The sequence below is a fragment of the Lampetra planeri genome, chromosome 21, assembly GCF_965212315.1.
Source record: "Lampetra planeri chromosome 21, kcLamPlan1.2.h2, whole genome shotgun sequence".
Taxonomy (NCBI): Eukaryota; Metazoa; Chordata; class Hyperoartia; order Petromyzontiformes; family Petromyzontidae; genus Lampetra; species Lampetra planeri.
Genome location: NC_136127.1, coordinates 11069526 through 11097091, shown reverse-complemented (window position 1 = coordinate 11097091; position 27566 = coordinate 11069526). Strand labels below are relative to the sequence as shown.

The following is a 27566-nucleotide window of genomic DNA, read 5'->3' as shown; positions in this document are numbered from 1 at the left end:
AAACCAAATTGAAGGTTACACGAAGCCTGAGGCCTAAATGAAAAAATATGAAATTCCTAAATAAACCAACTTCTGTAAGTGGTTGTGCAAGGTCGAATGACACAAGACATTACTTTACACTAATGTGATTTGTTTATCCAGAAAAGTCCGAGTCTCAATACTTTGACGACGGTACTGCTTTAGTGTAGTTGGTCAAATGCATTAATGTTTGACTTAGTGTCGAAGAAAAACTGCAATACCCGGAGAAAAACAAATATCGTGTACATTAGGGCGGGTAACCACAAGAAGCTCCGTATGGATGGATTCAATTATCTCCTGCTGTACCGTCACTTCCTGAGTGCTTATCTTACCTCTATTGCCATGATCCCAAGTAAAAACAAAAATATTCCGCACATCATATTCACATTAAAAACGTTAACGAAATAAATGTCACAACTGACAAAGCGTCAGTAGAACCTCGGTTTGGTGACACGCCAGACATATTCACTAGCAGGAAGCTACATCAGCTGCCATTAAATACCAATTCAGTAGCATACAGTGGCGACGGGGTGGGGGGGCGACTGGCTTATTAACTTTTCTTCCTTGAGCGTGTGAATCCCCTTGCCACGACTGTTTGAAGGCCGTCAACTAACCCACAGCAACGAAAGTCTTCTCCATCGTACACATAAAAGTATTGGTCTCAATTTGATTTCTGCGGATTACATGGGACGCGAATAATGTAGCTGCAATGACCACGTATATGACAACCGTGGCCTGAACTGGATAGAATCTGGTGCTCGATAGGAAATGCCACATTTTTATCTCGTGATACCAGGGTTAATGACATGTTATACTAGCAGCAGCAGCAGTGGAAGCAGCAGTGGCCAGTTGCATAAAATTAGCCTCACGTGTATGTGTTTCCCCCCATTGACTTACTTTAAATGGGGCTACACGAGATTTGATTATGAACCTCAATACATATTAAATTGCATTTCAATTTGGTTTCGTTATTACTATTTTGTTGATGCTACAAATTGTGACCAGTCCTGTCTTGAAAATGACACTTTCTTAAAGGGCTCTCAGTTTTTCTGTATTTAAATGCTCATGTCCTACTTGTACACCTCGGTTTGCTCCCCTCTTCTCTCCAATCGACATCCTTCCTCAAGGCACCGCTGGACATCAACCTCGTGCACTATAGCTCTGGCGGCTGTATTACAATGCACAACCAGGAACACGATGGCTTAATCCCACGCTCTCAAATTCCCCTCCTCCCTGACGGTAGAATGGACATTGCAAACGGTGTGGTCCTGTGCTATTACATAACGAATAACTTAAAACACTCACCACCTCGCATCTCCAATCAGCAAGAAACTCTCTCTACCTGGTTCTAACAATCGATTACTCTCTCACAAACTCAAATCCACAAGCCATGGGCATGACCAATTTACACCAAATCATCACGCAATGGCTTAAACTCAACTCCCCACCCCCCTCATCATCTCGAGGCACGCACGATGGATGACATTACCTAGTGTCCGATCCGGGGCTGTCATCGTTCCGTCTCTTGTAGGGGCTCGGCGACCTGCCCCCCCCGTACTCGTAGGGACTGCTCCTCCTGCTGTAGCGAGGGGACCTCTTCTTGCTGCTGCTGCTGGCACCGTAGGGGCTCGGCGAGCGGGCCCTCTTGCTGAAGGGGCTCTGGTAGCTCCTGCTGTACGGGCTGCTGTCCAACCTGTTGTTGTAGTAGGGGCTGGAGGAGCGCCGCTTGGAGCTGTACACGTCGTTGGAGCCGGGCGGGCTGTAGTTGTTGTAGTTTCCGCTGAAGTAGGAGCGGTAGGGGCTCCTCCTGGGGTTACTCGGAGACCTGTGCCTCTGTGGAGGGGGGCTAGGAGATGTCCTGTAGGCTTTGGGGGCCTCCTTGTTGCTGCGGTGGCTCTTGCGAGACTCACGCTCGGGCTTCTGAGGAGGAGGAGGAGGCTTTGGCTCCTTGCTCTTGGCACGTTTGTCGCGGCCGCTCCTGGACGGTTTCTCCTCTCGCTTCTCCTCCTTCTCCTTGTCCCTCTTGCCGGACGAAGACGACTGCCTGGGCCTGCCGTTGTTGTCCTCGTGTTCGGCGGCAGCAGCAGCAGCAGAAGCCGCCGCTGCGGATGATGACGATGCCACCGCCGCTGCTGCTGATCTCGAATGTCTGGAAGACGCCGCCGAGGCAGCGGCCTCCTTCTCCTTGTTCCTTTCGGCCTTGGAACACGAGGATGACGACGAGGTGCTGGCGGTGGTGGTGGCCATCGGGGCGGGGGTGACAACCACGTCCTGCTGCTGCTCGGCGTTCTTGGCGGAGGCCCTCTCTTGGTGCCTGGACCTGCTGATGGCGCTACTCTCGCGCTCCCTGTCGTGTCTCCTCGACTCCTTGCTGCTGCTGCTGCCACCACCACCAGGAGCACCAGCAGCAGTGGCAGCAGCAACAACAACAACATCACCACCACCACCGTCCTTGGTTCGTTCCCGGTGCTTCGATTTGGCGGCGTCCCGCTCCTTGCGCCGGGCGTGCTCCCGGTCCTGCCGGCTCGACCGGTGCCTCTCTTTGGTCTTCTCAGAACGTTTCGCGGCGGCGGCGGCACCAGAAGCAGCAGCTGAGCAAGAAGACGAAGCAGCAGGAAGTGGTGGCGGTGGCAAGGATGCTGGTGAGGGACTGCGAGACTGTCCCTCGGAAGGCGACGTGATCTCGTCGTACTCGACGAGAGACACGGCCCTGCCGAGGGACACCTTACCGCTCACCTCGACCCTGCGCAGCACCTCCTGCTGATGATGGTGCTGCTGATGCTGCAGCAACTGCAGCTGCTTCTGCCTCTGCTTTTCCTTCGACTCTTTCCGACGTTGCCGCTTGTGCTTCGAGGAGGAGGAGGACGACGATGTCGTCGGCCTGGTTGTCCCGGAGCGACGTCCTCCACCACCACCTCCATCTGACGAGGTCTCCTGCCCGCAGCCATCGGCCCCAGAGCCCGGGTCGCGGCCCTGGGACCTCTCGGCCCCCCTCCTCTCCCGGGCCCTCGATTGCCCCGGGCTGCGAGTTCTCCTCTGCTGCTGCTGCTGAACCTCGGAGCTCGGCATGGCGTTTACGTGATGTCTGTGGCCGCCTTTGTAATGATGTTGTTGTTGTTATCCTCCTCGTCGGGGGCCTGCGTCGCCTTTTCTTGCGCCGCACTCAGGTCAGGAGGCAGAGGGCGGCCCACTGCCGACACATCCCCCCCCTCTCTCCTCTTCTTCACCTTAAGCTATAACTAACTCTTAAATTACGCTGTGGTTACACACCTCCTCCCCCACACAATTAAAGTCGTCTTTGTTTCACTGCTGCTAGCTGAAAGGTTTTCTAACTCCGCAGTTTGTTGGTTAAGTTCGACCAGAGGACTGCAGTAGTGGGCCCTCAGCACGGGCCGGGATAGGAAAAAAAATAGAAGAGAAACTTGGCGCTACTTTAACAAGGGATTTAAATCAGACAACCAGACACGAGGAGGAAGTGTCCCGCTTCTCCTACTCACTTTGTACTATTGTTGCTACTATTATAATTCTATTTACAAGTTGTATATTTTTGTTATTGCTCCAAGTAGTGACTGCCTCTGCCTGCCCACCCCAGTCTGAACGACACGCAGTGACGAAGGCAGACAGACGAAGCGGCCCTAGTTAAGTTTATTCTCTTTTTAATCTCTCTTTGTTTTAAAGTATTTAATAGTATATTACAAGTAGTATTAATGGGCGTTCACTTGGCTTCCCGAAGCCATGTCGTCCTTCATGCCTACAGCTCATGATCGGGCTCCATTTTACATTGACGGTCATCACTTTTTTTGGAAAGAAAAGTTTTTATGTTCGCGTCCAATTATTTGGTCCATATTCGTTCAGGAGGGTTAATTATCGGTCGGGCTATGTTTTGGCGGACGGCGGGGCTCGAGCCGAGGCTGCGCGATTGAGGATGGCTGTGGATTTTTGTTGTTGGGATGCGGCTCCCTGAGCTTTGCACCAGAAAATGGACGCCCCGGCTCCTTGCCGTTTACTAAGCAAAACCGGAAGCCGGTGGGCGGGGTCAAACGGAGCGTTTCCTTCGTGCCTCATGAATATTCAATTAGGGGGAGGGGGCGGGCCCCTTCGCAGTGCTGAGTGTTGGAATGGGCGAGGCCTTGTATAGGGGGGGCGTTATGCTAATGAGGGGGCGTGTCCTCGCGAGGATGTTTATATAAGTGGGTGTGGCTTGGTAGTTTACATTGTATTCGATAAACCCAAAATGTTCATTATTTGGTTCTTTTGGTAAAGTCACGTAGATATAAAAATAAAGTGAATAAAAATAACAAAAAAATTAAACCACTAATGTAGATTGTAGCCTGGTTGTTAATCGGAGTGTACTGGCAGTATATAATGTAGACTGTAGCCTGGTTATTAACCTGAGTGAGCGTACTGGTAGTCTATAATGTAGACTGTAGCCTGGTTATTAACCTGAGTGAGCGTACTGGCAGTCTATAATGTAGACTTATTCTGGTTCTTTCAGTAATAAAAACAAACCACGACGTTTTGATCGCAACACAAGCGGTCGTCATCAGGAAAATGGGTTAGCCTCAAAAGGCAAACTGTTGATAAAGGTTTCGAGTGTGTCAGCAGCATGGGCAGGGCAGCTAATGTTAATGTAGGAGAAAGCAATGCCAACGCAGCGGGTCAACAATCAAAGGGCCGCCAGGCAATCATTGCACCTTTCTCCACGTACCCACACTGCTGATGGTGGAGGTTGACAAGAAATCAAGCCATGACCCAAAGTGGTTGATGACATCTTTCCAATGATTGCCGAGTTCATAACCATCCTCTCGGTTGAAATTGTGTCTGTATATGTGGATGGCTTCATGAACGAATCTTGGTTGATAGCCAGTAGGCTTGCAAAGTACCATCGTCTTAGAGAAATAAATTTCGTGTGAGCCAGCCGCATTAAAATAATGATCAGCCACGGCTGAGGTATTGGTCCTACCTTGATCAAATCTGCCTTGTGTTCACGAACACGGTCCGAGACATGTCGCTTAGTTTCCCCAATGTAACCACTGCCGCAGGCACAGCTTAGTTTGTCGACGCCGGGGTATTGCATGTCAGGAATCTTGTCCTTCACAGATGGGATCAGATCACTAATTTAATGTCCTGTGTTAAATCGGACCTGGATCTTGTGTTTGTTCATGATTTTGGAAATATTTTTGGTTACCCCTGCTATGTATGGCAAGGTGATGGTTTTGATTGGATCCTCAGATGGCTCCTTACTCACGGTCGGGGTGATGGCTTTGCGGATTGTGTAGTCGGAGTATCCATTCGCCTTGATGGCTTGGTGTACGTGTTTGAGTTCACTGGCTAGGTGTTCATGGTCGGAGATACATTGAGCTCTATGGTGTCGCAATTTGATGAGGGACTTCTGGGATGGATGGTGGTGGGAATCAGGTTTTAGGTATGCGTCATTATGGGCTACTTTCCTGTAGACAGAATGGCCCATTGAGCCATCTGGTCTCTTTTTGATTAGGACATCTAAGATATTCGTCAATAACACTGAATTGAAAATGAACATTGTGTAATAGGCGACGCTTCGGGCAATGACCCTTCACACAACATACACAGAGAGACCAGAGGTAAGAGTTATTAAGAGCTGGAGACTGAACCGATAATTCCACTTTTTTTACTAAAGTTTTCAAATCTGTCAATAAACCAAAATATTACAAACACAAACTCACTTGTATTAGCAGCTACATTGTACAACGTTACTGGCACATTGCATAATGGGTCGTAGCCCCATTATCAGCGCCGGGTGAGCAAAATAACAAACTTGCAAATCTGACCCCGACTCGCTCAACTTCCATCACCCCCCGTCATGCGTTCCAGTGTGCGTCACATGGGTCTCTGGGCAGCAGGGGGCAGTGTAACAAAACCCCAACTACAAGTGCTTGCTTATCCGGCCCCGCATTGTGTGGCCAGAGGTAGTGAAGTATGGTCAAATAACCCCGCATGATGGGGGTGGCGTGGGGAGGCTACCGTGCAGTCGTGGATTGACGTGTACACGCAGTCATTTCATAGCTATTGCAAGGAACGCACAGCTGTTGTATACAAATCTTTTTTTTTATTATTACTCCTATAATTGTAAACGCGTAAGAAATAAAATAATAACATACACTAAATCTCGTGTAGAGTTAAATCGCGCCGTTAATTTAAAGTTAAATAAAAACGAGCATGATAAACAGGCAGCCACGTGGTCGACCCCGAGCACTGTACAGTGGGAAATGACGTCACCCGCAGGCACAGTACACGCACTGTATACACGCCGGATATCAGCCATCAGTCGCCCATCATCACCACCATCCCCGTCGCGGTAGTTAAAATAGCACCCCACCAGGCGAGCGATTTTTTCGTGGTTTAGGATCAACTGACCTCTGCCATAGTAACGTGGAGTTTTCACCACTTGGGAGGTCAACCAATGGTAGCTAAGGATGGGCTGAGCCTTGCCACATGATCATGGAATTCCGGTTATTTGGATGGGAGGTAAACATTGGCAACTTGGGGTCGACTGAGTCTTTGCCACGAGAACGTAACAATGCCATCACAATTATGAGGGTTAGTCTTGTTAACCCGAGAAGGGCCGTCTTGTTCAAGAGGGGTGAGCAAGCAATTGCAGAGCTGCGCCTTTACACAGACAATCTCACGTCATGTGAATGTGGAACTTCCACACTGGTGTAGGATCGATAACGTTGGGCACCGGTCAACGCCCATTTGAGAACCTTGTTTTATATTTAAAAGCACAATTTGTATTTGTACAGCAGTAGACATCACTGTGGGCCTTGTTACTGCAAACATAACCCCCCCATTTAAACCGTACTGCTCCTTTAAAATGTGCCTCATCAATAAGACGAGAGTTCACTCTTATACCAAGCCTGACTGCACGTGGTTCTATTTTATTATTGCCACATCTGCTCAGTAATTGCTGGTAAATTATGATACATCGAAGAATATCAATAACGCTCACAATGCACGCATTGAACCGCGGGTGTAAAAAAACTTTTTTTTTCGAATTACATATTCGGATGCGGTGGGCAGAGTAGTGGTTGCAGTGATTAGCGCCCTGGGCTCCGCATCTGGCTATCCCGAGTCGAAGTTCCCGGCCCCTGCGAAAAGCAGTGGATCGAGTGACATTAGAAACAGGCCTGATACCACACCCCCATCACGACGAACCCGTACTGACCAGTGTGGTGAAGTTGTGGTCAAACAACCCCCATTGACCCGCACCGTGTTGCAAGGCCCTCATCCAGAAATTGATTGACACATCCCCGTTAATTTAAGATCCAGAGTTGTACTGGAAACAAGTTTTGCTGGCTGGCGTTGCACATCTGCGTGATGACGTCGCATGCATCCCAACAGCTGTCCCCCCCACCTCCACTCTGGCCGTGTATCCCGTGCAATTGCCCGGGCAGTGCTAGTGTATTGTACATAGAATTAAAACAAACCATGGTAATGCTTGGTTAGTGATATGACCCATATAAAATTGTAATAACCTCAATGGACTATCACGTGGTTAAATAGAGCACGTTTTAGGTGTACCACGTGTATCACGGGTGAACATACCGCGTCCCGTTCGGGACGACGGGTAAGCCTCCTGTATACTTGTAAAAAAAAAAAAACCCACAAAAATAAGTAAACCCCTCTCAATTTTTTTTTCAACTTAAAAAATAAGTTGTTCCCTATTCATCATTTTCACAATTTTATTGCGATTGTGTTGTCGACGTCACGGCAGCACAAGGCAAGGTGCCCATTTGGAATTCGCAGTTCCGTCCCGTCGTCCCATGTTAGCGAACGGCCTGTTGAAAACCGCAGAACAGCTTCTGAGATCTCTACGACCTTTATCATCCACACACGTGGGGAAATAGTCCCACATGCCCCCCCCCCCCCCCGCTGCACAGAAATGTTCATCGCACGGCAGAACCCCCCCCCACCCCCCCCCGATATTTTTTATTCGCTCTCGAGCTTGAATTTTTACCATGCTCAGTGGTCTGAATAACCTTAGTAGACATTGATAATGGTTGAGCTATTTAAAGAGCAGACGCTATCATCGTCAGCTACTGGTGGTTAATGGTGGGCCCTTCACTTGAACCCTTGGCACCGTACCTCCACGTTACCAAACAGCCACCCAAAGAAAAGTGCGGTTTTAATTGTTTTTTTTGCCATCGGCAATCCTGATCTTTCCACTGCCGGATCGAGGCCTTCCCAAAACCACGGCCCTCTCTCGTGGTCTCATGATATGAGATGGTTTCATTGCTCCATTTTCACAACAGTCGACTTTCTCACGGCCAGCGTTTCGGATCCCTCCCTTTTGGGTGTCACTCTCCCGTTTAGCCTCGGCCACCAGTCAACATTCTGTCGAGTGATATGCCCTGCAAAAGCTCCCTTATCTTTCTTAAGTCAGCATGATGGTTGAAACTTAAGTTTACCTCTCTGAAACACGTGTTGCTATATACATATAACTGACAGTGCTCTGAGCTACACTCAGCGGGGCAGTAGAGGGCTCGAGGGTGGGGAATGTGGGGCTTTCAATGCCGAATCGCAAAAACGCGGTCATGAAAGCCGTTCACAACCGTGGTCAGATACACGCAGAGGTCATAATCCAGGCACACAGCACCTGTTGACAGCCAGCACGCTTGGAACAAGGTGCAGGTGTGGTAGCGTGCATTGGGGTAGTTCAGGTTACCAACAGTGCACACACAATTGGGCTGAAGCCACGCGTCTCCTACAGGGATTCAATGTCGCTTCTACGAAGCTAATGACCCTGTGTGGCTGATCGCTTTATAGTAGAACGAACACGCGACGAATAAAACCTGCAAACACTTACGGTGGTTTAGTGTTAATGACGCAATGAGCAAGTTGATTAAATGTTATAGCTGGAAGTCATTGCAACGTGGGCTGAGAACGCCTCCGAGGAACAGCCTACTAACATGTTTTTTAAGTAGCTCGTTTTAAAAAGTTACAATCTGCAGAGACGAGTTTTGAAACAGTGCTCTTACGGGGCTTAATGCTGAAACTGCTAAATCATTTTACTCAAAACAAAACCACTGTGGGTGCCTTAACAGACTGCTCGGCAAGCAATGGGGGCAATTGCAGAGTAAAATGTCTAATTCATAATCAACGTTTTTGGGTTTAGATCGCGTTATTTAACAGGACCCTGCGGGGTGGGCTGGTAGGAATAATACTAATACCGGTACAGGGATATCGACCGCACACACACGCACACGCGCACACACGCGCATAAACGTACACACGCACACACACACGCACACACACCGCACGCACACACACATACATGCACGCACGCACACGCACACGTAATGAAGTTGTGTTGCTACGCTTCCAGTTCGCCGTGAATAACGATCCGAAGCCCAATAGCGCCCATTCATCACGCCGCTCGAGTGGGCCGGACACGCACACACGCACGCACACACACGCACACAGTCACACATATACACACACGCACGCACACACAGACACGCACACACACGCGCATACACACGCACACACACGCGCAGGGGGAGCGGGCGGCCATCTTGTCGGACGGACGGACAAACGGACGCGGACGGACGGACGGACAAACGGACGCGGACGGACGGACAAACGGACGCGGACGGACGGACGGACAAACGGACGCGGACGGACGGACAAACGGACGCGGACGGACGGACGGACAAACGGACGCGGACGGACGGACGGACAAACGGTCGGACGATATAATCTATTGGTGGTCTGGTCCACTTCGTTCCTACCAGTATAAATGTGTCGTAACCCTCCACCACCCGACACGGCCAATCAGTAAAAAAAGTGTCACGTTGACAAAAGACAAATTAGTTCACTGCTTTAGCCCACCGGTGTGTTGAAGCGCGAAACCACAACATTTACAATTTGAGTACGACGTTTCGCCGGTAATTGCAACCAGCATCATCGGGCAATTCGCCACAATGGTGTGGCTCTGCTGTGTCTCCCACTCTTATATAGAGCAGCAGCAGGGTGACGTCATCATTAACTCATTAACTCTTCTAACATAACCACAACAACCAGGCACTGATGTTATACGATTGTATCGGCAGTAGTGATAAGCAGTGAAGTCCAGAATCGCAGACGCGTTTACAGAGGTGCGATCGCTTTCTGTAGCTATCTCCTGCCCCTTGATTTGGCAGAATTGTCATTCCTCCACAAGTTCTGTGTTGCCAAAAAGTAACCGTACAGTTTCTTTGCCCTTCCACCCCTCTTTCCACCTCTTTTTCACTGTAATGGGCACGCTTCAAGGCAATGTTTCCTGGAATTAAAATACTTTCCGAAAAACAGACAACAGTGGTGTGGGAAATGGCACACACCACTTCTCACTAGTTCCTGTTTAAAAACAGACTAAACGCGGCACCGCCCGGTAACACGAGTTGAACTCGCCAGTGGTGGAGCGGCGAGCGCCAGAACACGGAAGCCATGCTGCTGCCACACCGCGTCAGCGCTCCTCGCCCTCTCACACCACCTTGCCCAGCGCCCTCATCAGAGCTTCGGCCGAGACCTCCTCACCAGCACCGCCGCCATCCACGGGCCCCTCCATCGCGCTTGCGTCCCCCAACGTTTCTGTCTCGTTCGTACCACGCCCCGCGCCGGCCTTGGTGTCGGCGGTGTCGGCGGTGGCATCGCCGGCGTCATGTTCTGCCTGCACCATCACCAAGACCTGCTCTACGTTGGACGTGTCCATGGCCGCGGTGGTGGCAGTGACGACGGAGGTCGCGGGGGCTGCGGCACTAACAGCCACTGCCTGCGCGCTGGCGGCGAAACTCTGCTGGATGTGCTGGTGGTGCTTGATCTGCTTGATGGTGTTCTTGAGCGCCTGGCGCTTGTTGCAAAACCAGATGCGCACGACCTCGCGGTCGTAGCCCAGCTGCTCGGCGATCTGCGTCATCTCGGCGCTCGTCGGGTGCATGCCCACGTCGAAGTGCGTGTTGAGGATGGCGAGCGCCTCCTGCGTGAAGGACGTGCGCCGCTTGCGCCGCTTGGACGGCTCGCTGCCGATGAAGTCGGTGAGCGTATGCGTGCCCATGCGGTGCCGCGCCTCCGCCTCGCCCATCCAACGCTCCAAGATGGGGCGCATCTTCTGCGCGCTCTTGGGCGTCAGGTCCAGCTTCTCAAACCTGCCGAGGGATCAGCGGGCGGGATAGGCACCCGAGAATAGTTTTTTGCAAGTTATTATCTAACACGAGTGATGTACACGGTTCAGAAACGTGGTCATTAACAAAACAAGTCGTGACAAAAACGAAAAATGTTTTGGAATTACATTGAGAAATGGAAAAGAGGAACAAATGGATTAGAGAACTGCCGTGTAGCCAAGCCACACATCCATTATGAATATAAATGCCTAAACTTACATCCATAGAGTAGAAGGGCTATGGAGATTAGGAGCAGAATACTCTTTGGTTTTTTCGTTAAAGTCACGTAGGTAAAAATAAAATAAATGAAAACTAAATTAAATCACGACGTTTCGGGCGTAAGACAAGCATCCTTCTTCAGGTGGGGACAACGTAGCGAAAGCACAACCGCTTAAGTGTGTCTAAGAGATGGCTGTGACGAGGAATTATATAGTCGCGGGGGATGGAGGGAGGGGAGGGGCCATGGTGAGTGTGTGGGCGGGCTGTGGCTGGGAGGCAACGATGTGAGGAACGGGGTGGGCGCTTGGAGGCAACGTATGGAGTTCAAACTGAAGCTTTGTGATGCAGGGGGCGGAAGTAGATAAAGCTAAGAATGATGGTGAGATGGAAGGATGTGGTGGAGTGAGATTTGAGGACAGTGGATGTCCTCACGAGGAGAAGCACATCCCGTGCAATAATGGCACTTCTGGCTTCATGTCGACATTCATGATTCGCAAAACCAAAACGTCTAATGCCACATATGGAAGAACGTTACATTGCATAACTGTGAGTGATGTTATCTACTCGAGGAAGGGCTTCATCTGGAAGCGGATTGATCATGGACGACGATGATATTAAAGCATAAAAAAAGCAATGAAACATTTAAACCTCCCTTTCATGTTTATCGACGACTATAAACGTTTGCACGGCCAAAAATGACTAAACGAGACGGCGAGCGCTCCTGGTTTTCGCCGCGTACCTGCAGATGGCCGACTGGCTGTAGGCGGGCCCCTCGGCGGCGCTCAGCGCTTGCCCCACCTGCGTCTGCGTGAGGCCCAGCGCCAGGCGGCGCAGCTTGAACACCTTGGCGAACTCGCGGATCTCTTCCAGGTCCACGGCCTCGCTCAGGTCCAGAACTCCGCCGCCGCTAGCGCCGCCGCCGCCGCCGCCGGCACCGCAGGCGCCGCTGCCGAGGCCGACGCCACTGCCCGGGCGCTCTTCCGCTGATGCAGAAACCGACGTTCGCAGGATACCCAGAAAACACCCCCATTTAATGCCTGAAGCACAACGCCGTTTCTTATTCTTTACATTTGGCTGTCAGAATTTTACGTCCGATTTACCGTCTGAAGCTCAAACGATGGGAATTGGCACGTTGAAACGCTTGTACACGTGACCAATTCAAGTTGTTTGGCCATTGTCGGGCGGCGGAGGGTCTTGGCTAGATCGTTACGTGGCCTGATCCGAAAAACTGATGATGAACCAACTCATTATGCATTGCTACAGAGAATATTAAGTAAGAGAATACAGAAGGACAATGCCTTTCTGTGTTTCCACATATATAAAATAGTTAATCAAACCAATATCAAGCAAGATTTCTGTCATGAAGCTAACTTCAACCTAATTTAAAATCAATATAATTTATAGCCGAGGTGGAGTGGTGGCACAACAGGTTGGCGCACTTCGCTTTAAGCCTCTAAAACGGAGTTCCCGGCCGCGGCTAACACCAGTGGCGAGTGACATCTGAACTGGTCCTGAGGCGCCATAACTTCACCCGTCCACACTGACCAGCATGGTGAAGTATGGTCAAAGAACTTCCTTGAATGACCCGGTGTGGAGAAGCCTTCGTCCAGCAGTGGATTGACACAAGGCTGTACAAAACATCGGGGGATGAAGGGCCCCGAGTTCACCCGCAACCGGGATTTGAACTCCCATCGTTGATATTGGGGCGGCAGGGTGGCACAGTGGTAACACTCGTGCCTCACAGCAACAAGGCCCTGGGTTTGATTCTTAACTGAAAAATAAGTCTCATACCTCAGTTTTATTTATATATTTTCTTAAGCGATTTGTTTTCATCTTCTTGGTTCTTTCGGTAAAGTCACGTAACATCGTGAGAATTGTATTTTATGTTTTAATTTTATTATTTTATTATTTCCCTTCTACGTGACTTTACCGAAAGAACCCCCTGCAGTCATGAAAGCTTTACATCGATTTGTTTTCCTTTCCTATATCTTGGACTCCAATCGTGTTTTTTGTATTGCTGTCTCGGGTGTGGACCAATCAATTTCAAGGACAGTGCATACATTATCAGAGTTGTGTTTTTTGTTTGCATTCCGAACGCAGGTATTGTGGTCAATGCAAACATGACTCCTTGTAAAAAAGGTGTCAGTTTTGTTGCCAGATAAAAGGGTAAAAAAACAATTATCACCAGGTGAGGTAGTTAACATCTCGCCACCGTGGAGGAGAGTAGAGTGAGATGAGAGGGGAGAGTTGGAAGAATGCAGTAAAAGCAAAATGTCAAGATGTGCACCAACCGGCAGAGAGGTTCACGCTGATGACTGCTGGCGCCCCCTGGCCAGCCGTCTGGGTGGGGGTGATTCCGTTGGGCTGCGCAAGGAGCAAGCTGCACTGCGCCGTCTGCAGGGATGGGGCAGCGGGGGTGGTGTAGGGGAGGTTTCCACATGGGAGACAATGATGTCTGGTCACCATCACCGTGTCTACCGGTCTCCACTGGTGAAATATGAATCAAGCTCTTACACATTATTCATCCATGCAAAGATTGACCACCCACAACGTTGGGATGAATTAGTTTCAAGAATAGATTATTTTGTCCCTGTCTGTCTGTCCTGTCTCCTCTGTACTGTTTCTAATGTAAACCTCTTTTATATGATTGTTTAGTTTTTACTACCTGTTCCATGTGTACCATCTCGTCGGGGAAGCCTTCATCCAGTAGATGATTGACAAAATACGGTTAACTATAATTTTTTAGTATCTAGCAGATAAAACACTCACACACGAATGCATGCGAGCGCGATTCACCGTGGCGTCGTTTGACCATAAGACTCCGCTGGCGTTTCTGTTGCCGTCACTTGAAAGCGCAATCGTCAGCAAGTTACCGCTCATTGGCACGCTGCGAGATAAATATTCCCACCCCTGCCCGCAATGGACCCGACATCCGCTACCTGCTTGCTGCGCTTGAGTATAGGGACGTTCCTAATGGCCTTGGCCGGCTTCTCCGCCGCGCCAACCGGCGACGCCGTGACAATCTTCAGAGGCGACGTCACGCTCGCGCAGCCGCCCGCCTTCTGCGCCACCTTTACCGGCGACAGGGCTATCTGCGTCGGCGAGCTCACACCCTCCAGCAGCTGCTCGCCCGCCGTTATCAACTGGTTGCCGACGACGCTGTACTTCGGCGTCGCCACCTGGTTGCTTGCGGGCGCCGGCGTGGAGTTGGCGGCGGCCGTGGTGGCATAGAGCTGTCCGCCGGGGTCCATGGGGAGGAAGTGAGACGTGGGCTGTATCAGCTGAGTGCCGGGACCGGCGATGGGCATGAGCTGGTTGCCGATGAGGACGCCGACCACCTGACCCTGGGCGTTGGTGACGATCTGCGGCGTGGCCGTCTGCAGTTGGCAGGGTGCTGGCGGTGCCGGCACCGGCTGTGGGGTCGTCTGGGGAGGCAAGCTCATGAGCGGGATGATGCTCACTGCCTGCTGCAAAGAGACAAAGATCCCCGTGCAGTCGTTACGAATAAACCAATCTTTATTTGCATAGCGAAGTTCGCATCAGTAAAGGTGTCTCAGAGTCCTTCACATAAAATACATTTACATGAATGCTCAATACAGTTTGTGAAATACAAGACTTTTAGTTTAAAATAAAGCAATGTATCCCAGGTATTCAAATTTAAAACTCATAAAATATCCGTAGTAGTTTCATGCCCAAGCTTTTGTTATTAACCCTCCACCACTCAAAAAGATTGACATGTTTACGAAGATATTAAGTAAACGCCATTTATGAAATGGATTTCTTTGCAGTTGTGTGAAATAATTGACGTTAAAAGTAGCCAGGTCCAATTTACAAATGGAAATGACTCATTCTCTGGTAGTTGGTTACGTCACGGCTAGTACCTGAGTACAGCCGGATGCAGCAGCCTCTCACTCGAAGCACGAATTCTCTCCCTGGTGAAGTGCAAGAGCAATCTGAGCGAAATGTCGCCATACGTCGACGTAAAATTCAGTCAAGGAAAGTCATAAGCCAACAGCGAGAAGGAGCTTCAAATCGGTCAGAATTTGATCGTCAATACATCGGCCACGTAAAAATAATAATGACGTCTTTGTAAACGCGGCAATCTTGTCGGGTGAACAAGAATGTGGGCATAAAACTACTGTGGCAGAACCCAAAAAACAAACTTGAATCATTGCACTGGCTAGGAAAACCTTCGTTTTGAATGAATAATTTATAATTAACAGACTTGGGGAAAATGCTGCTGACGCACACTGCATGCACAAGGGAGTGGTCTGGCCCATACTACACCCGGCTGCCTTTGTCTCTCCAGTGCTGATGTTTGTAGACCACACAAAGTACACGTTGGGCTGAATTGATGAGGCGAGGCCCATGACCGATTCTGATATTACTCGCCGCTGATATTATCCCGGCATCACAAATGTCAGATTTACAATGCGCACAAAATTCACGCGACGAGTCACGAACACAAGTCAGATCCGCGAGATGGGAGATGGTGGTGGCCTGCAGAGGCGTTCAACCAGCAGCGGACTGACCATGGCTGGTGATGATGAAGTCTCCTCTGAGCACAATATCCACCTGCTATGCAAGTCCACTTACTTGTAGGGGGCCTGTGCGGCTGGCGGTGGGCAGTGCTGGGCCCTTTTGCGCAGTCTGCTTGGGGCAGGCCTGCTGTGCCATCACCTGTTGCACGGCTTGCACCTGTTGAACAGCTTGCACTTGCTGCACTTGCTGCACATGCTGCACATGCTGCACTTGCTGCACATGCTGCACTTGCTGCACATGCTGCACCTGCTGCATTTGTTGCACCTGATGGAACTGTTGCACCTGCTGCATCTGCTGCACCTGCTGCATCTGCGAGCCGACGATGGTCGGAGCTGTAGTGGCGACAACGAACAGCAGATGGCGTTGGGAGACAGCCGAGAGGAGTAACTTGACATCAATGATAATCGTCCCGCTAGCAGCGGCGCATGCCCGTAATCCCTTATTGTGGAAGCCCCCGGTTGTGCGTATGTAAGTTAAACTTATTTCGCAACCGTACGTAGCTAACCGTGCTAATCAAATGGCGGATCATGTGCGCGTTTGTGAAACTCCCATACGTGTTGGGCAGCGAAGTGGCCAGCATGTGGCAGCAGAGCAAGTAGATTTGTGCAACCCATCCAACTGTGTGACGTCAATTGCTCTGGCTTTCCACGGTTCCCTCTCGCATTTGAAACACTCGCTCATTGAATTGTCCAAACATCCCAGTGTAAGGACTATAACAGACATCTTCAGATTCAGTCTTGCCTCAATAAACGAAAGGAGTTATTAAATATAATGAACAAACCTTTCAGTCCAATGCTGGACAAAGGCTTCTCCACACCATGTTGGTCATGGGGGTTGACCATACTTCACCATGCTGGTGAAGGGGGCGGGGGCAGTGAGGTGGGGTTCCCAGGACGAGCTCAGATGTCCCTTGCCATTGACGTGAGCCGTGGCTTGGAATTTAACTCAGTTTGTTGGCTTTGTAGCGCAGTGCACGAACCACTACCCCACGACATTCTAATCTTTACCCGTAGAAACGTACGTTTTTTGACCCAATTACCCATCACAGTGTTTATTTAAGTAACCAGAATTGCGGCGGGCCTTACTATAGCTCCTGCCTACAAAAGAAATCAGGACTCTATTATACGTAGGGTGTGTAGTTATATTTGCCTACAAAATAAAAAAAAAACATTTTGGGGGCGGTCGACAATTTTTGGATAAACTTTGTACCCCGACATCTGTCGAGGGGTCCACTTTCTATAGCTTTTTGATTCAGGCCTTCTGAAAGGCTCTTGTAATTTAGTTGACGGGCAAAAGGACGGACAAACGGAACGCCGGGCTTTTATAATAAAGGACTCTTTTTTACTCAGAGTAACCAGGGACGTTTGGTTTTGATTGCATATACCTGTAATTTTTTACCTACGTCACAAAATCTGTAATGAAATGGTTCCCTGTGGTAATCTCAATGAGTGGTTGTCCCATCTGGTGGACAAAGCTTGATTTTCAAGAACCCAATGTAAATAATTGATCGGTCAGTTGAGGATGAACCCTAATCGGGCTTCAGGGTTCTTGATAGTTTTAAAGATAAAAGCAGCTTAGCAAAATAACTAAATCACCCTGTACGTAGGATGGGCTTGTACCAGCTTGTTGGACAACGGACTGAATTGAGTTATCTAAACAACAAAAACAAACGCACGCACCCTGCAGCGTTTGTAGGGGCAGCACCACCAGCCCCCCTCCCCCACCCGTTGTCATCCCCAGCGTCTGAATCCCGGCCAGATTCAGCGCACTGGCCGCCAAACCGCCGGCGTTGCCGGTGCCCATCAAGGCACCCTGAACACCGGATCCCCCGGCACCCAGCAGCTGCCACCACATGGGTGCAGCACCACCGCCGCCACTCGTGCCGCCAACTGCTCCGCCTCCTGCTGTCGCGGCATCGCCGAGCCCCCCGGATGGGAGCGTGAACAGCAGGCTCTGCTGGGAGCCACCCAGCTGCCCTGCCAGGCTGATGGGGATAAGGAAGGGCTGACCTCCAGGCTGGGCCATCATCCCTGCAGACACCGTCTGCCCCAGCGTTTGGCCCAGCGCCTGACTCAAAATTATCTGTCGGCACAAACGCAAACGACGATGGCAGCGAACAATGAAAACGAGTGAGCAACGACCATGTTAAACTATAAAACTAGACTATGTTTTACCAGCTAAGGCCCACTGAGCTATGTAGCTCTTTCTTCAGAAGCGACCTGGTCACAAATGATAGCCCAATGAACTGGCTTATCACGTGGATATTTATAGCAGCCAAATACTCTTAAACACATGTTGATTCTAAATGTGGGGGGGGGGAAACCGGAAGACTCGGAGAAAAACCATGTGACCGCGGGGAGGGAGACATGCAAACTCCAACTAAACAGGTGTCAGGGTCGTGATCGAACCCATGACCTCCTGTATACCAGGCGAGGTAGGTAACATCTCGCCACCACAGCATTACTATGATATCGCTGTGTAGGTGTTTGGGATTGAGCTGTATTGCTCCGTGGCGTGTGCTCGGGTTGTGTATCACACGTTGTTCGGCATGATGCCCGACGTTTCGCTCAATTAACCGGCTTCATGTCATAAAGCTAAGCCGAACAGCCTCAAGAACAGGGCACACCAGCAACACCACCAGCAGCAGCCAGAAATGCTACTCTAATCATTTTTTCCAAAGAAGCTCACATCAGCACGTCGAGCAAAACGTCGGCCATCGTGCCGAATAACGTGCAATACAACCGGTAAACACATCGGAGAGAATTACGATGATTGTAATCCGGACCATGGAAGCCAAGTAGGATTTTCAGCCTGGTTAGTGTTTGGATGGGAGAATACCACACGCTGTACAAGGGACAGAAGGCATCCAGGAGACGGCTGTACAGCAGTAAATTCGGTCATTTATGTTGAGCTATGAATGTTAATCCTCTCTTATGCATGGTAAATTATTCGCTGGGCACTCCGGTTTCCTAACACATACCAAACACTCCTTAAAAGAATTGGCTAAACAATCCCAATGCAGGACCCTTGTGAAAAATAGTTGAGAGTCGATAAATATGTATTGGATTAAGGGCAGTATTATTTATCGTTATGGGTGGTGGCGGGTTTTAACGCCACATTTATATTTACGTGATCTGACCCAAAAAAAACCTCTATTATGGGGATATATCGGTACAACTGAGTGTAATTATTTTCTCACCTTGCCAGTAAAAATATAATGAGCCGCAGATTCAGCTGCTTGACAATGTGCAACAGGTGTGATAGCGACCCCCCTCGCAATAATGAGATCAAGTAATTGCGGACCACTGATGTTCTCAGAAAGTGTAAATTGCAATTAGTCACACCTGACAATTGCGGTTCATGCGCAGTCATTTTTGCATTTAAAGAGGTTAGGGCAACACCTGCAAAAATATTGTGGAAGTTCAGCGTAGGATTACATAAACTTTAAAAGTAATTTTGCGATGGAGATGTAGTGGATAGAGCACTGCACTGTGAACCCAGAGTCACCTGAATTTAATTCCTTATCACAGTTCACATCAGCAGTGAACGATATCTGAACTGGTCCTGGGTCCTAACTCTCCATCAACTTGCACTGACCAGTACGGTGAATGATAGCATATAAACACACTTGCATAATCGACTTTGTCTAGAGGGGAGGCCTTCACTGTTGGATTGATAAACGGCTGTCTGTTATTTTTCATATTTTTTTCAACAAGCGTGATCAAGATTATAGAGCACCTTGTATCAGGCTAGCAAATAAACCGCGGGAGCAACTGAACCGGAACAACACATGCTCAAGCACATTGGTCTCCGTTACTGATGGTGACTCAACACACACCCGCCAAGTAATCTCCTTAAGACAAGGTTGTCCCAAGGGAGGATCTTACTCGTGATTGTCGCCATACAATCACTGGCAAACTCGCCTGGTGAGACAGAAACACACAGGCGGGTCCAAAAATGTGATGATCCCGTGTTTAAACTTACAACGTGTTGCGACAAGTGCTGTTGGGGAGCACCGCACACGATGAGGTGAAATGTGGCCAGCATTGCAACCAACACTAATGAATAGACACAGGGATCAAGTACTCATTTAATGCCAAATCAACCTAGAAGAGGGCCAGGAAATGTTTATATATCACTCGCCGCTGATGTTATCCATGGCCAGGAAACGTGCGCAGAATGTGAGGATCATAGTGCACACACGTGAACAGGTGGGCCACCGCTCCCCGTTCTGGGGCACACACATGCACACGGCTGACACGCTCGCCGCTCACACCTGTGTTGCGCCTGCATTTCCAGGCACGTGGTTTGCCTTGCCAATCTCGACGACAGCTCTGGTGGCTTCCTGTAGGTTTCCCTGAGACTCTGCCAAAACACACGTACAAATGCACAATCACCACACTTGCCTCACGTCTCCTACACTTGATGAAAAATGTATACGAGCGCACAGTCCAACTACAGTCGGCAATCTTAAAGCATGTACCAAAGTAACGTCACTGCCTGCTTCGATCATTCGCTGCAAAGAGATTCAGCCTGATGCTGTCCACTGGCTCATCCACGCCACCATGAACGTAGAAACGTCATTGATCACCTTCCCGCCGTACGAGATAACAGGAAGTTAATGCCCCTTGCCGCATGCGTTTATACTATTTTCTGTTGGAAGCAGGCCATGGCATAATATCTCCAAAAAGGAATGGAAATGGATTCGGTCATCACTTAATTTTGAAGAAATTAGAGTTCACCTGTAAAATTTTCCGAGGTCATGCATGGTCTCATTAGCACAGCAGCTTCATGAAGCCATTTCCACTTTAGCGGGTGCTCTGGACTGTGGCATCCCATCACACGTGCTTGCGCAAACAAACCAACAAATTACATTGAAGCGGCTTGAAACCGCATACAAATAAGAGTATTTTTTATTTAATTTTTATCGCTCTCATGAATCAAGACGTAATTATCCCAATAAAAGGAATTCATTCGGTCGTCCACTCATTTGTAATTATCACATTTCCGGCCACTGTTCTGTAATTACCCAGATGCTTACCTCTTAATTGCACAACGAGGACAAAACCCATCGCGCACGAAACCCATTAGACAGCCACATCAATAATGGGATAATGATAACAGGGTGAGGCTGGGCAGCAAGGCTCGCCAAAAAGATAGAGTGTAAGAAGATGATGATGAAGATGATGATTTTAATTGAGGCTCAGCTTAAGCTCCACTCAACAAGAGGGAGTGGAGTGTGGCAACGCAGCAGTGAGCAGCATCTTAAGACAGATGCACGGCATACCTCACCTGGCGAATGCATCGCCACATGTCAAGCTACAGCTCGTGCTCGGTTATCCGTGGGTAGATTTATGCGGTTGCGAATTAATCATCCATGCGAATAAATAAATGAAAAATATAAATTAAGGTATTTCACGCTGATGCGTGCCCTATTTATGCACACTCCTAGTAATAGTTACTCATAACTCGTGACTCAATTACTTTAAGAAGCACTACAAACGGATGAGACATTCCATGACTTAACCACCATTCATTCTACAGAGGTAAGCAATAATACGCAAAAATTATTTTATGATTATGCTTCTCTACCCTGAAAAGCCTCACCGAGTCTCAAGACTTTTTTTCAGGAGGGTCCTGCCCAGTTTTCACAGTTTAAGGTGATGTAGTTGTGTGTAATTTCAATGCATTTGCAGGTAATTCTTCAGCATTGGGATGTTTGGCCAATATGAGTTACATTATGTGTGTTTTTAGTACTGTATGTGTTTTTTTATCAGCTACTTTATGTGTTCTACATTATCAGTGATTTTTTTAATCAGGGAAATCCCTCCGTCTTCACCCTGGAAATGTGAGTTGACTACCTCATATCCAGACCTTGCAACAAAATTATTTGCAGAAGCCAACCAAGCTGCATAATTGTGAAACTATCCTGTTTAAAAGTAGAGTTAGCTTTAAGGTTTCCACTTGTCCTGGTTTTCCCAGTACGTCCTCATATTAATGTGGCTGTCCTAGACAATCTATAATTGTTCCCAAGACATTGAATATCCCACTTTTTGTCAGCTGCATAATAATGCACCACTCAAGACAACGCATTTAAATGTAGTTCTGCCCTCGTTTGGTATTGTGAGGTATTCTTCTTCCCATGACACGTCCCGTTTTTACCCCCCTCCAAAGTGGAAACCCTAGTTGGCTTACAAGTGCATTGTCGTAAGAGCTTCCATACCTTCTTTACTCATCAACATCGTCGTGTCTCCGCCGTCCACTGGACCGTGCGCTTCCTCCGTCTCGATGGCGCCCGCCTCCTCCTCGACCACCTCCATGGTCATGTCCCCTGCGTCCTTCTCGCCGTCCGTCACGTCGTCCCCAAACGTCTGAGCCACGGGGTCCGACTGATCTCCGCACATCAGCACCTCCTGCCAGGGTCACCGAGTGTCACTTTCACTACGCGAGAAGTTTGGCAAAGAGCAATGGCGAAATATCAAAGCGTATATTGTACTCCTGCCATCAGCATGCCATGTGAATGTAACACGAAAGCTTTCGCGACCAATATTATCCATGATAAATGTGTTTTTTAGGTTAGATCGCGAAAATATAAATGTGTCGCTAAACCCACCACCACCCGACACAGCCAATTAGTAAGGTTCGTCACGTAAACAAAACGTGCTAATTAGTTACTACAGTATTCTTTGGGTCTTTTGGTAAAGCCACGTAGATAGGTTCAAATTAATAAAATAAAATAAACAAAAAACTACGACGTTTCGATCACAACACACGTGATCGTCATCAGGAGTAAAAAAAGAGGGGGAAAACTGATTAAGGCAGTCTGTTTTAAAGGTTTAAAATGGGTGTAGCCCAAGGCATATAAACGAAGGGGGGGGGCTAGTGATGTTAATGTAATAAATTAGCATGTTAATGTAAGATCGGAGAGTTTTAAATAGATTAAAGGGGGGTTAATGTAGTCATATAAATTACAATGGATCACGTTAATCTGAGAATATGCAGACGAGGTGGCCGAGTGGTTAAGGCGATGGAGTGCTAATCTACTGTACTCTGCACGTCCAGGGGTCTGAATCCAACCTTCGACGACAATTTTTGGGGAGGTCAAGTGGCCCAGCAACACTCACTACTCGCTGCCGAGCTTTGGAGATTAAATCTGACTGGCCGCCCTAGTTATTAATGAGGGTATATTACCCGTAAAATATGGACCATCTGCTTCACGGTGGACAATAGAGATCTCGTGAAGTCATTGTGTGCTGGCGTCACGATCCAAATTTACCAAATTACCTGCAAATTAATAAAATTTGGATTACACAGCAACATCGCCCCCACTGTAATACTACTGCTGACTGTGAAACATAGCAACTTCGCGACAGCCTTAAGCTATAAGAATGTTGCAAATACCGATTGTATGAAAAATGTTTTTATCAATTGTGCGCGGACACTCACCCGCCCACCATGATCGGCTATGGTGACACCTGCAAGCAGCTCCATTGTCAGACTGAGGCCCCACTGTTTGCTGAGGCCACCAAGCAGACTCCCTGTACACCAGACAAACAAACACAACCTCGGTGTTATTAACACAGTAATACACAGGCAAGGGCCTCGGAGGAAATAGGGTTCACGGACGACGGTTGGAGCAGCATCACCAATATATCACGGAACATTTTACATCAGTCTATGGGTCTTCTGGACTAGTGCTTCTAGGCAGCATCCAAGTCTGAATTGGTTTCGGCTTGTTGAGGTTCATCAACAGTGTGGTTGCAGACTCTTAGGATTAGTACCTTCGCGCGTACGCTACTGAGCCGGTTTTGACTTGTTGTTTTGCCTCACATGCCTGCTTATTATGCTGTGGCATTATATTTTACACCCACCTTTGAATGTCATGTAGATGTTGTAGACACTGAGTTTACATTGCTTTTTCATTTGCAATGATCCATATTCGCCAATGCGATGTTCCAAATGTTATCCATAATCGAGGTGTTGTGTGTTAGATCACGTAAATATAATTGTGTTGTTAAATCCGCCACCACCCGACAGCCAATTAGTCAGGTTTGTCACGTAAACAAAACATGCCAATTCGCTACTAGTACAGCACATCGGTGTGTTAGAGAGTAAAGCCACAACATTTACAATTCCTCTTTCGGTCTAAGAGGGATAAATGTGATGCTGTCACTTGTGAGCCAATCAGGTGCGAAGGTCAGAAGGGGGGGGGGGTTAATGTATGCATATAAATTACAATGCATATCCTTTACTGGTTGGGTTATTCATATGGTAATCAATTTACATAATGTACATGCACACCGCGCATGCGCGATGTACATACATTATGCATGCACATTATGCATGCACGCCATACATGCACATCCTACCGTTTTTGGGTGCAATAAATCACAATACCTGTTATTGTCTGCTCACAGCTAATGCAGTTAAACAGTGTATTACTTGATAATTCGCTTCCAAGAAGCAATAAGCCTGTAGCTATCAGAATGGTAAAACAAATATTTCTCTAAATGGCATTGCCCCCCCCCCCGGCCTTCATAACCGATTAGCTAAATGATTGACGTCATCACATTTATCCCTCTCAGAACTAAACAGGAGGATTTCTCCACAATTCTGGCTGTCGCCTGATGATGCTAGTTGTAATTATTGGCGAAACGTCGTACTCGAGTTATAAATGTTGTGGGTATAATCTCCAACACTCCAGTGTGCTGTACTAGTAACAAATTAGCATGTTTTTTTACGTGTCAAACCTTACTCATTGGCTGTGCCGGGTGGTGTCGGGTTTAACGACACATTTATATTTACGCGATATAACCCAACATACCTCTATTATAGATGAGGCTTGTTTTAGTCTGTGCACAGATTGACTTTATTTGACTTGAAATGTAAATTGGGCCCCGACATAACCATTAAAATAATATATTATGGATATTGATTGCGAAAGCCTACGTGTTAAACTTACATATTTGTTTTTTTGGTTAGGCCACGTGGTCGTTTTGTTATTGTCATTAACCCACCTCCATCTAACAAGATTGTCACGTTTACAAAGACATTTATACGTGCCAGAGTTTTGATACAATTCTGACCAATAAAGCTCATTTTCATGACCGAATAACATACGTTTTGCACAAACTGCTTTGAGCTTCACTTGATCGTGAACTTGAAAATCAAATGAGGCTGATCAAATCAATCACGAGATCACGTGCACAGACGGTATTCGCACCACTCCAATCATGCAAGGCTATCACTGAAATGGTGCTACGGTTCACAGACATAGTCTGGGAGCAGTTGTTGCAGTCGAGGGCAATGTTACCGTAAAATCCAAATTGAGTATTTTGCAGGTAAATGTTCACGTTCGCACCCTGACGGCGGCACACAATGGCCTAACTTTTGCGAATGAAGTCAAGGACTTAGCGTCCACTGTAATAAAGTAGACGGCGCGTATTGTTTTGACTATTGCACCCTTGCTGTAATAATTATCAGGGCGGTCGCTGGGTTCTAACCGTGACACACCTGTATAATTTCGCTAGGACATGTCACCGCGCACAGTGAAAGGGGCAGAAGTGTCAATCTCCCAACTTAACATTTCTGAAAAATGGCATTGTGCATCAGTCATAGCTGAAACAAACAAAAATCTGTATATATATATTTAAAGACCATTAATAGTCTTGATGTGATCACGAGAACAAATCTCACAGAGCTGCAGTAAATCCCAAATGGGCTCCTCAATTCTCGCAACAACATTGGAGTGGTGGGGGAAGTAATTTGACTAAACACCACTCAACCCCGGCAACTCTTGTCTTAAACAACGTGCAAAGGCACTCAAGTCGTTTTTGTTTCGAATCGGCCTCCGGGGTTTGCCACTTGCAGAATACAGATTTTTTTTTTACTGATATAAATTGTAAGGCATTTGTGCCGCTTGCTAATTGCTGATTGCTTAACACACGCCGCACATGTCGATTCGTTGAAGTGCCAATAAACAAACGCTATCGAAGCCTGTTTCGTCAGATATTGAGAGGAAATTCGTCACTACTGAGCCTTTATATCATAATAACGAGGTCTGTTTCACTCATGAACTGGCAATTTTAAAAATCCAATACAGTGACGTACAATACTGTACTGTGTAGGTAATAGATATATTTAGCCAATAATGATTATATTGCCACATGTTGCGCCTTTATTGCCAACACTACAGCGTTGTAAACTGTGAAACGTATGCAACGGATGAGAATAAATTACTTAAAAACAATGTCTTTAAAAAAAAGCATTCGCTTGTTTTGCGAAGGCGCGAGTTTTACCGAATAAACAATGCGACAGTGCAAAACATCTTGCAGCTGCGCGGATACCAATGCAAACGGTGATATTACATACTGTGGTATACCTTCAGAAATGTCTTAATTTCGTAGAACCATTACATTATTTAACCGTTAATTCTAAATAAACATCACCCAAAATATTCACTTGCTTCTAGGCCGCTCGTTGAGCCATCGGCTCCATAATCCCGCTCAAAAATCCACAAACTTCGATCAAGCTATCAAAACAACACGTGAATCTAAAACACCGCATACAAATGCTCAAATAGCATCGACATTCATAACAAATCGCAAAGCAATTAACAAATATATTCCCCGGGTTGCACGCTACATAAACAAGGCCGGGCCAATTCGTTCTCGCGAGCCCAACCCCCGACCCTTTCCTGAGCACCCCGGCCGGACACGGCGCGCCTCAACGGGCAAGACCACACTTAGCCGTGGGGGTGGGGGTTCGCGGAATCGGCAAAGGCCGGCGCCTTGCCTGACCGCTCCGCCGGAGGATGCTGCTCCAAGAGCGGCAGCGACCGCCAGGCGACGCATGGGGGCCCGAGGAGACCTGGGCCCCATTCTACCGGAAATACGCGGCGGCACAATTAACGTGCCGAGGCGCTTCATACATTGATAAATTATGTTAATAAGATAACAGAATTATCATTTTTCATAAATCCCGACAGCGCGCGCTTTTTTATTTTCGTCTTCTTTACCCCCCCCTCACCCCACCTTGTTGTGTTTCGCCACTCGTCGGTAGCCCCGTTCGATGTCCGCGTGCGGTTTGTTGTTGTTAAATGTCGCTCGCTCTCTTCCCGTCTTCGCTCCTCCGCCGCGTTGGGGTTTTTCTCTCTCTCTCTCCCCCCACTTCTCTCTCAACCACCCCACCTCGATTCGTATTATCTCCTCTTTAAATAGAGCGAGCGAGCGAGCGGTTGGGCTACCCCCCACAACACCGCCGCTCATCACTCGAGTGAGCGGGGAGACAGCGTTGAGACGAGACGGGGTGGTTGGTGGTGGTGCTTCCCCGCATCCTGGGAGCTCCACAACTTTTTACCGATAGGGACGACTACGCAAGACTTTTTTCTTTATGTGTGAGGATTCATAACCCTAGACTTGAAGCTTTCGCGACTGCAGGAATTCATATTCTTTGGGTCTTTCGGTAAAGTCACGTAAATAGGTTGAAAGAAAATAACAAAAAAATAAGAAAAAAAACTAAGACGTTTCCATCACAACACAAGCGATCGTCATCAGGAAAAAAAGAAGGGGAAAGCTGATGAAGAATGTTTTAAAGGTTAAAATGGGTGTA

At 48.1% G+C, this 27566-nt stretch overlaps 2 protein-coding genes across 9 annotated transcripts in view; both read right to left on the bottom strand.

The window, feature by feature from the left end:
• Positions 1-4049, bottom strand: part of LOC144724670 (uncharacterized) — a 21177-nt gene extending 17128 nt beyond the window's left edge. For all 5 annotated transcript variants that reach the window (XM_078603970.1, XM_078603971.1, XM_078603972.1 and 2 more), the window contains exon 1: positions 1508-4049. In XM_078603970.1, the coding sequence (XP_078460096.1) occupies positions 1508-3087 (1580 nt within the window). In that variant the 5' untranslated portion in view covers positions 3088-4049. The remainder of the gene's footprint in view (positions 1-1507) is intronic.
• On the bottom strand, positions 3685-27566 carry LOC144724672 (uncharacterized). 4 transcript variants are annotated; one of them, XR_013586553.1, is made up of 11 exons: positions 26990-27566; positions 23403-23494; positions 22180-22369; positions 20233-20321; positions 17636-18038; positions 16011-16288; positions 14354-14881; positions 13706-13808; positions 12154-12397; positions 10447-11180; positions 3685-7145 (listed from the first exon to the last, which is right to left on the bottom strand). XR_013586553.1 is itself a non-coding variant. In XM_078603975.1 (10 exons), exons 2-10 carry the CDS (start codon positions 23445-23447, stop codon positions 10520-10522), a joined length of 2541 nt encoding a protein of 846 aa, XP_078460101.1. In that variant the 5' UTR covers positions 23448-23494; positions 26990-27566; the 3' UTR covers positions 7978-10519. The 4 variants fall into 4 exon arrangements, 3 of the variants coding, with proteins under 3 accessions (XP_078460101.1, XP_078460103.1, XP_078460102.1); XM_078603975.1 differs by lacking the exon at positions 3685-7145 and having other exon boundaries at positions 7978-11180; XM_078603977.1 differs by lacking the exon at positions 3685-7145 and having other exon boundaries at positions 7978-11180; positions 14594-14881; positions 26990-27565.

What these genes read in the sequence shown, in the direction of transcription:
- LOC144724672 (XM_078603975.1), bottom strand. Translation starts at nt 23,447, where the DNA reads ATGGAGCTGCTTGCAGGTGTCACCATAGCCGATCATGGTGGGCGG. An exon ending in GAAATGCAGGCGCAACACAG is followed by an intron (nt 18,039 to 20,232) that starts GTGTGAGCGGCG and finishes TTGTGCCGACAG; the next exon opens with ATAATTTTGAGTCAGGCGCT. An exon ending in GCCCCTACAAACGCTGCAGG is followed by an intron (nt 16,289 to 17,635) that starts GTGCGTGCGTTT and finishes TCGCCACTACAG; the next exon opens with CTCCGACCATCGTCGGCTCG.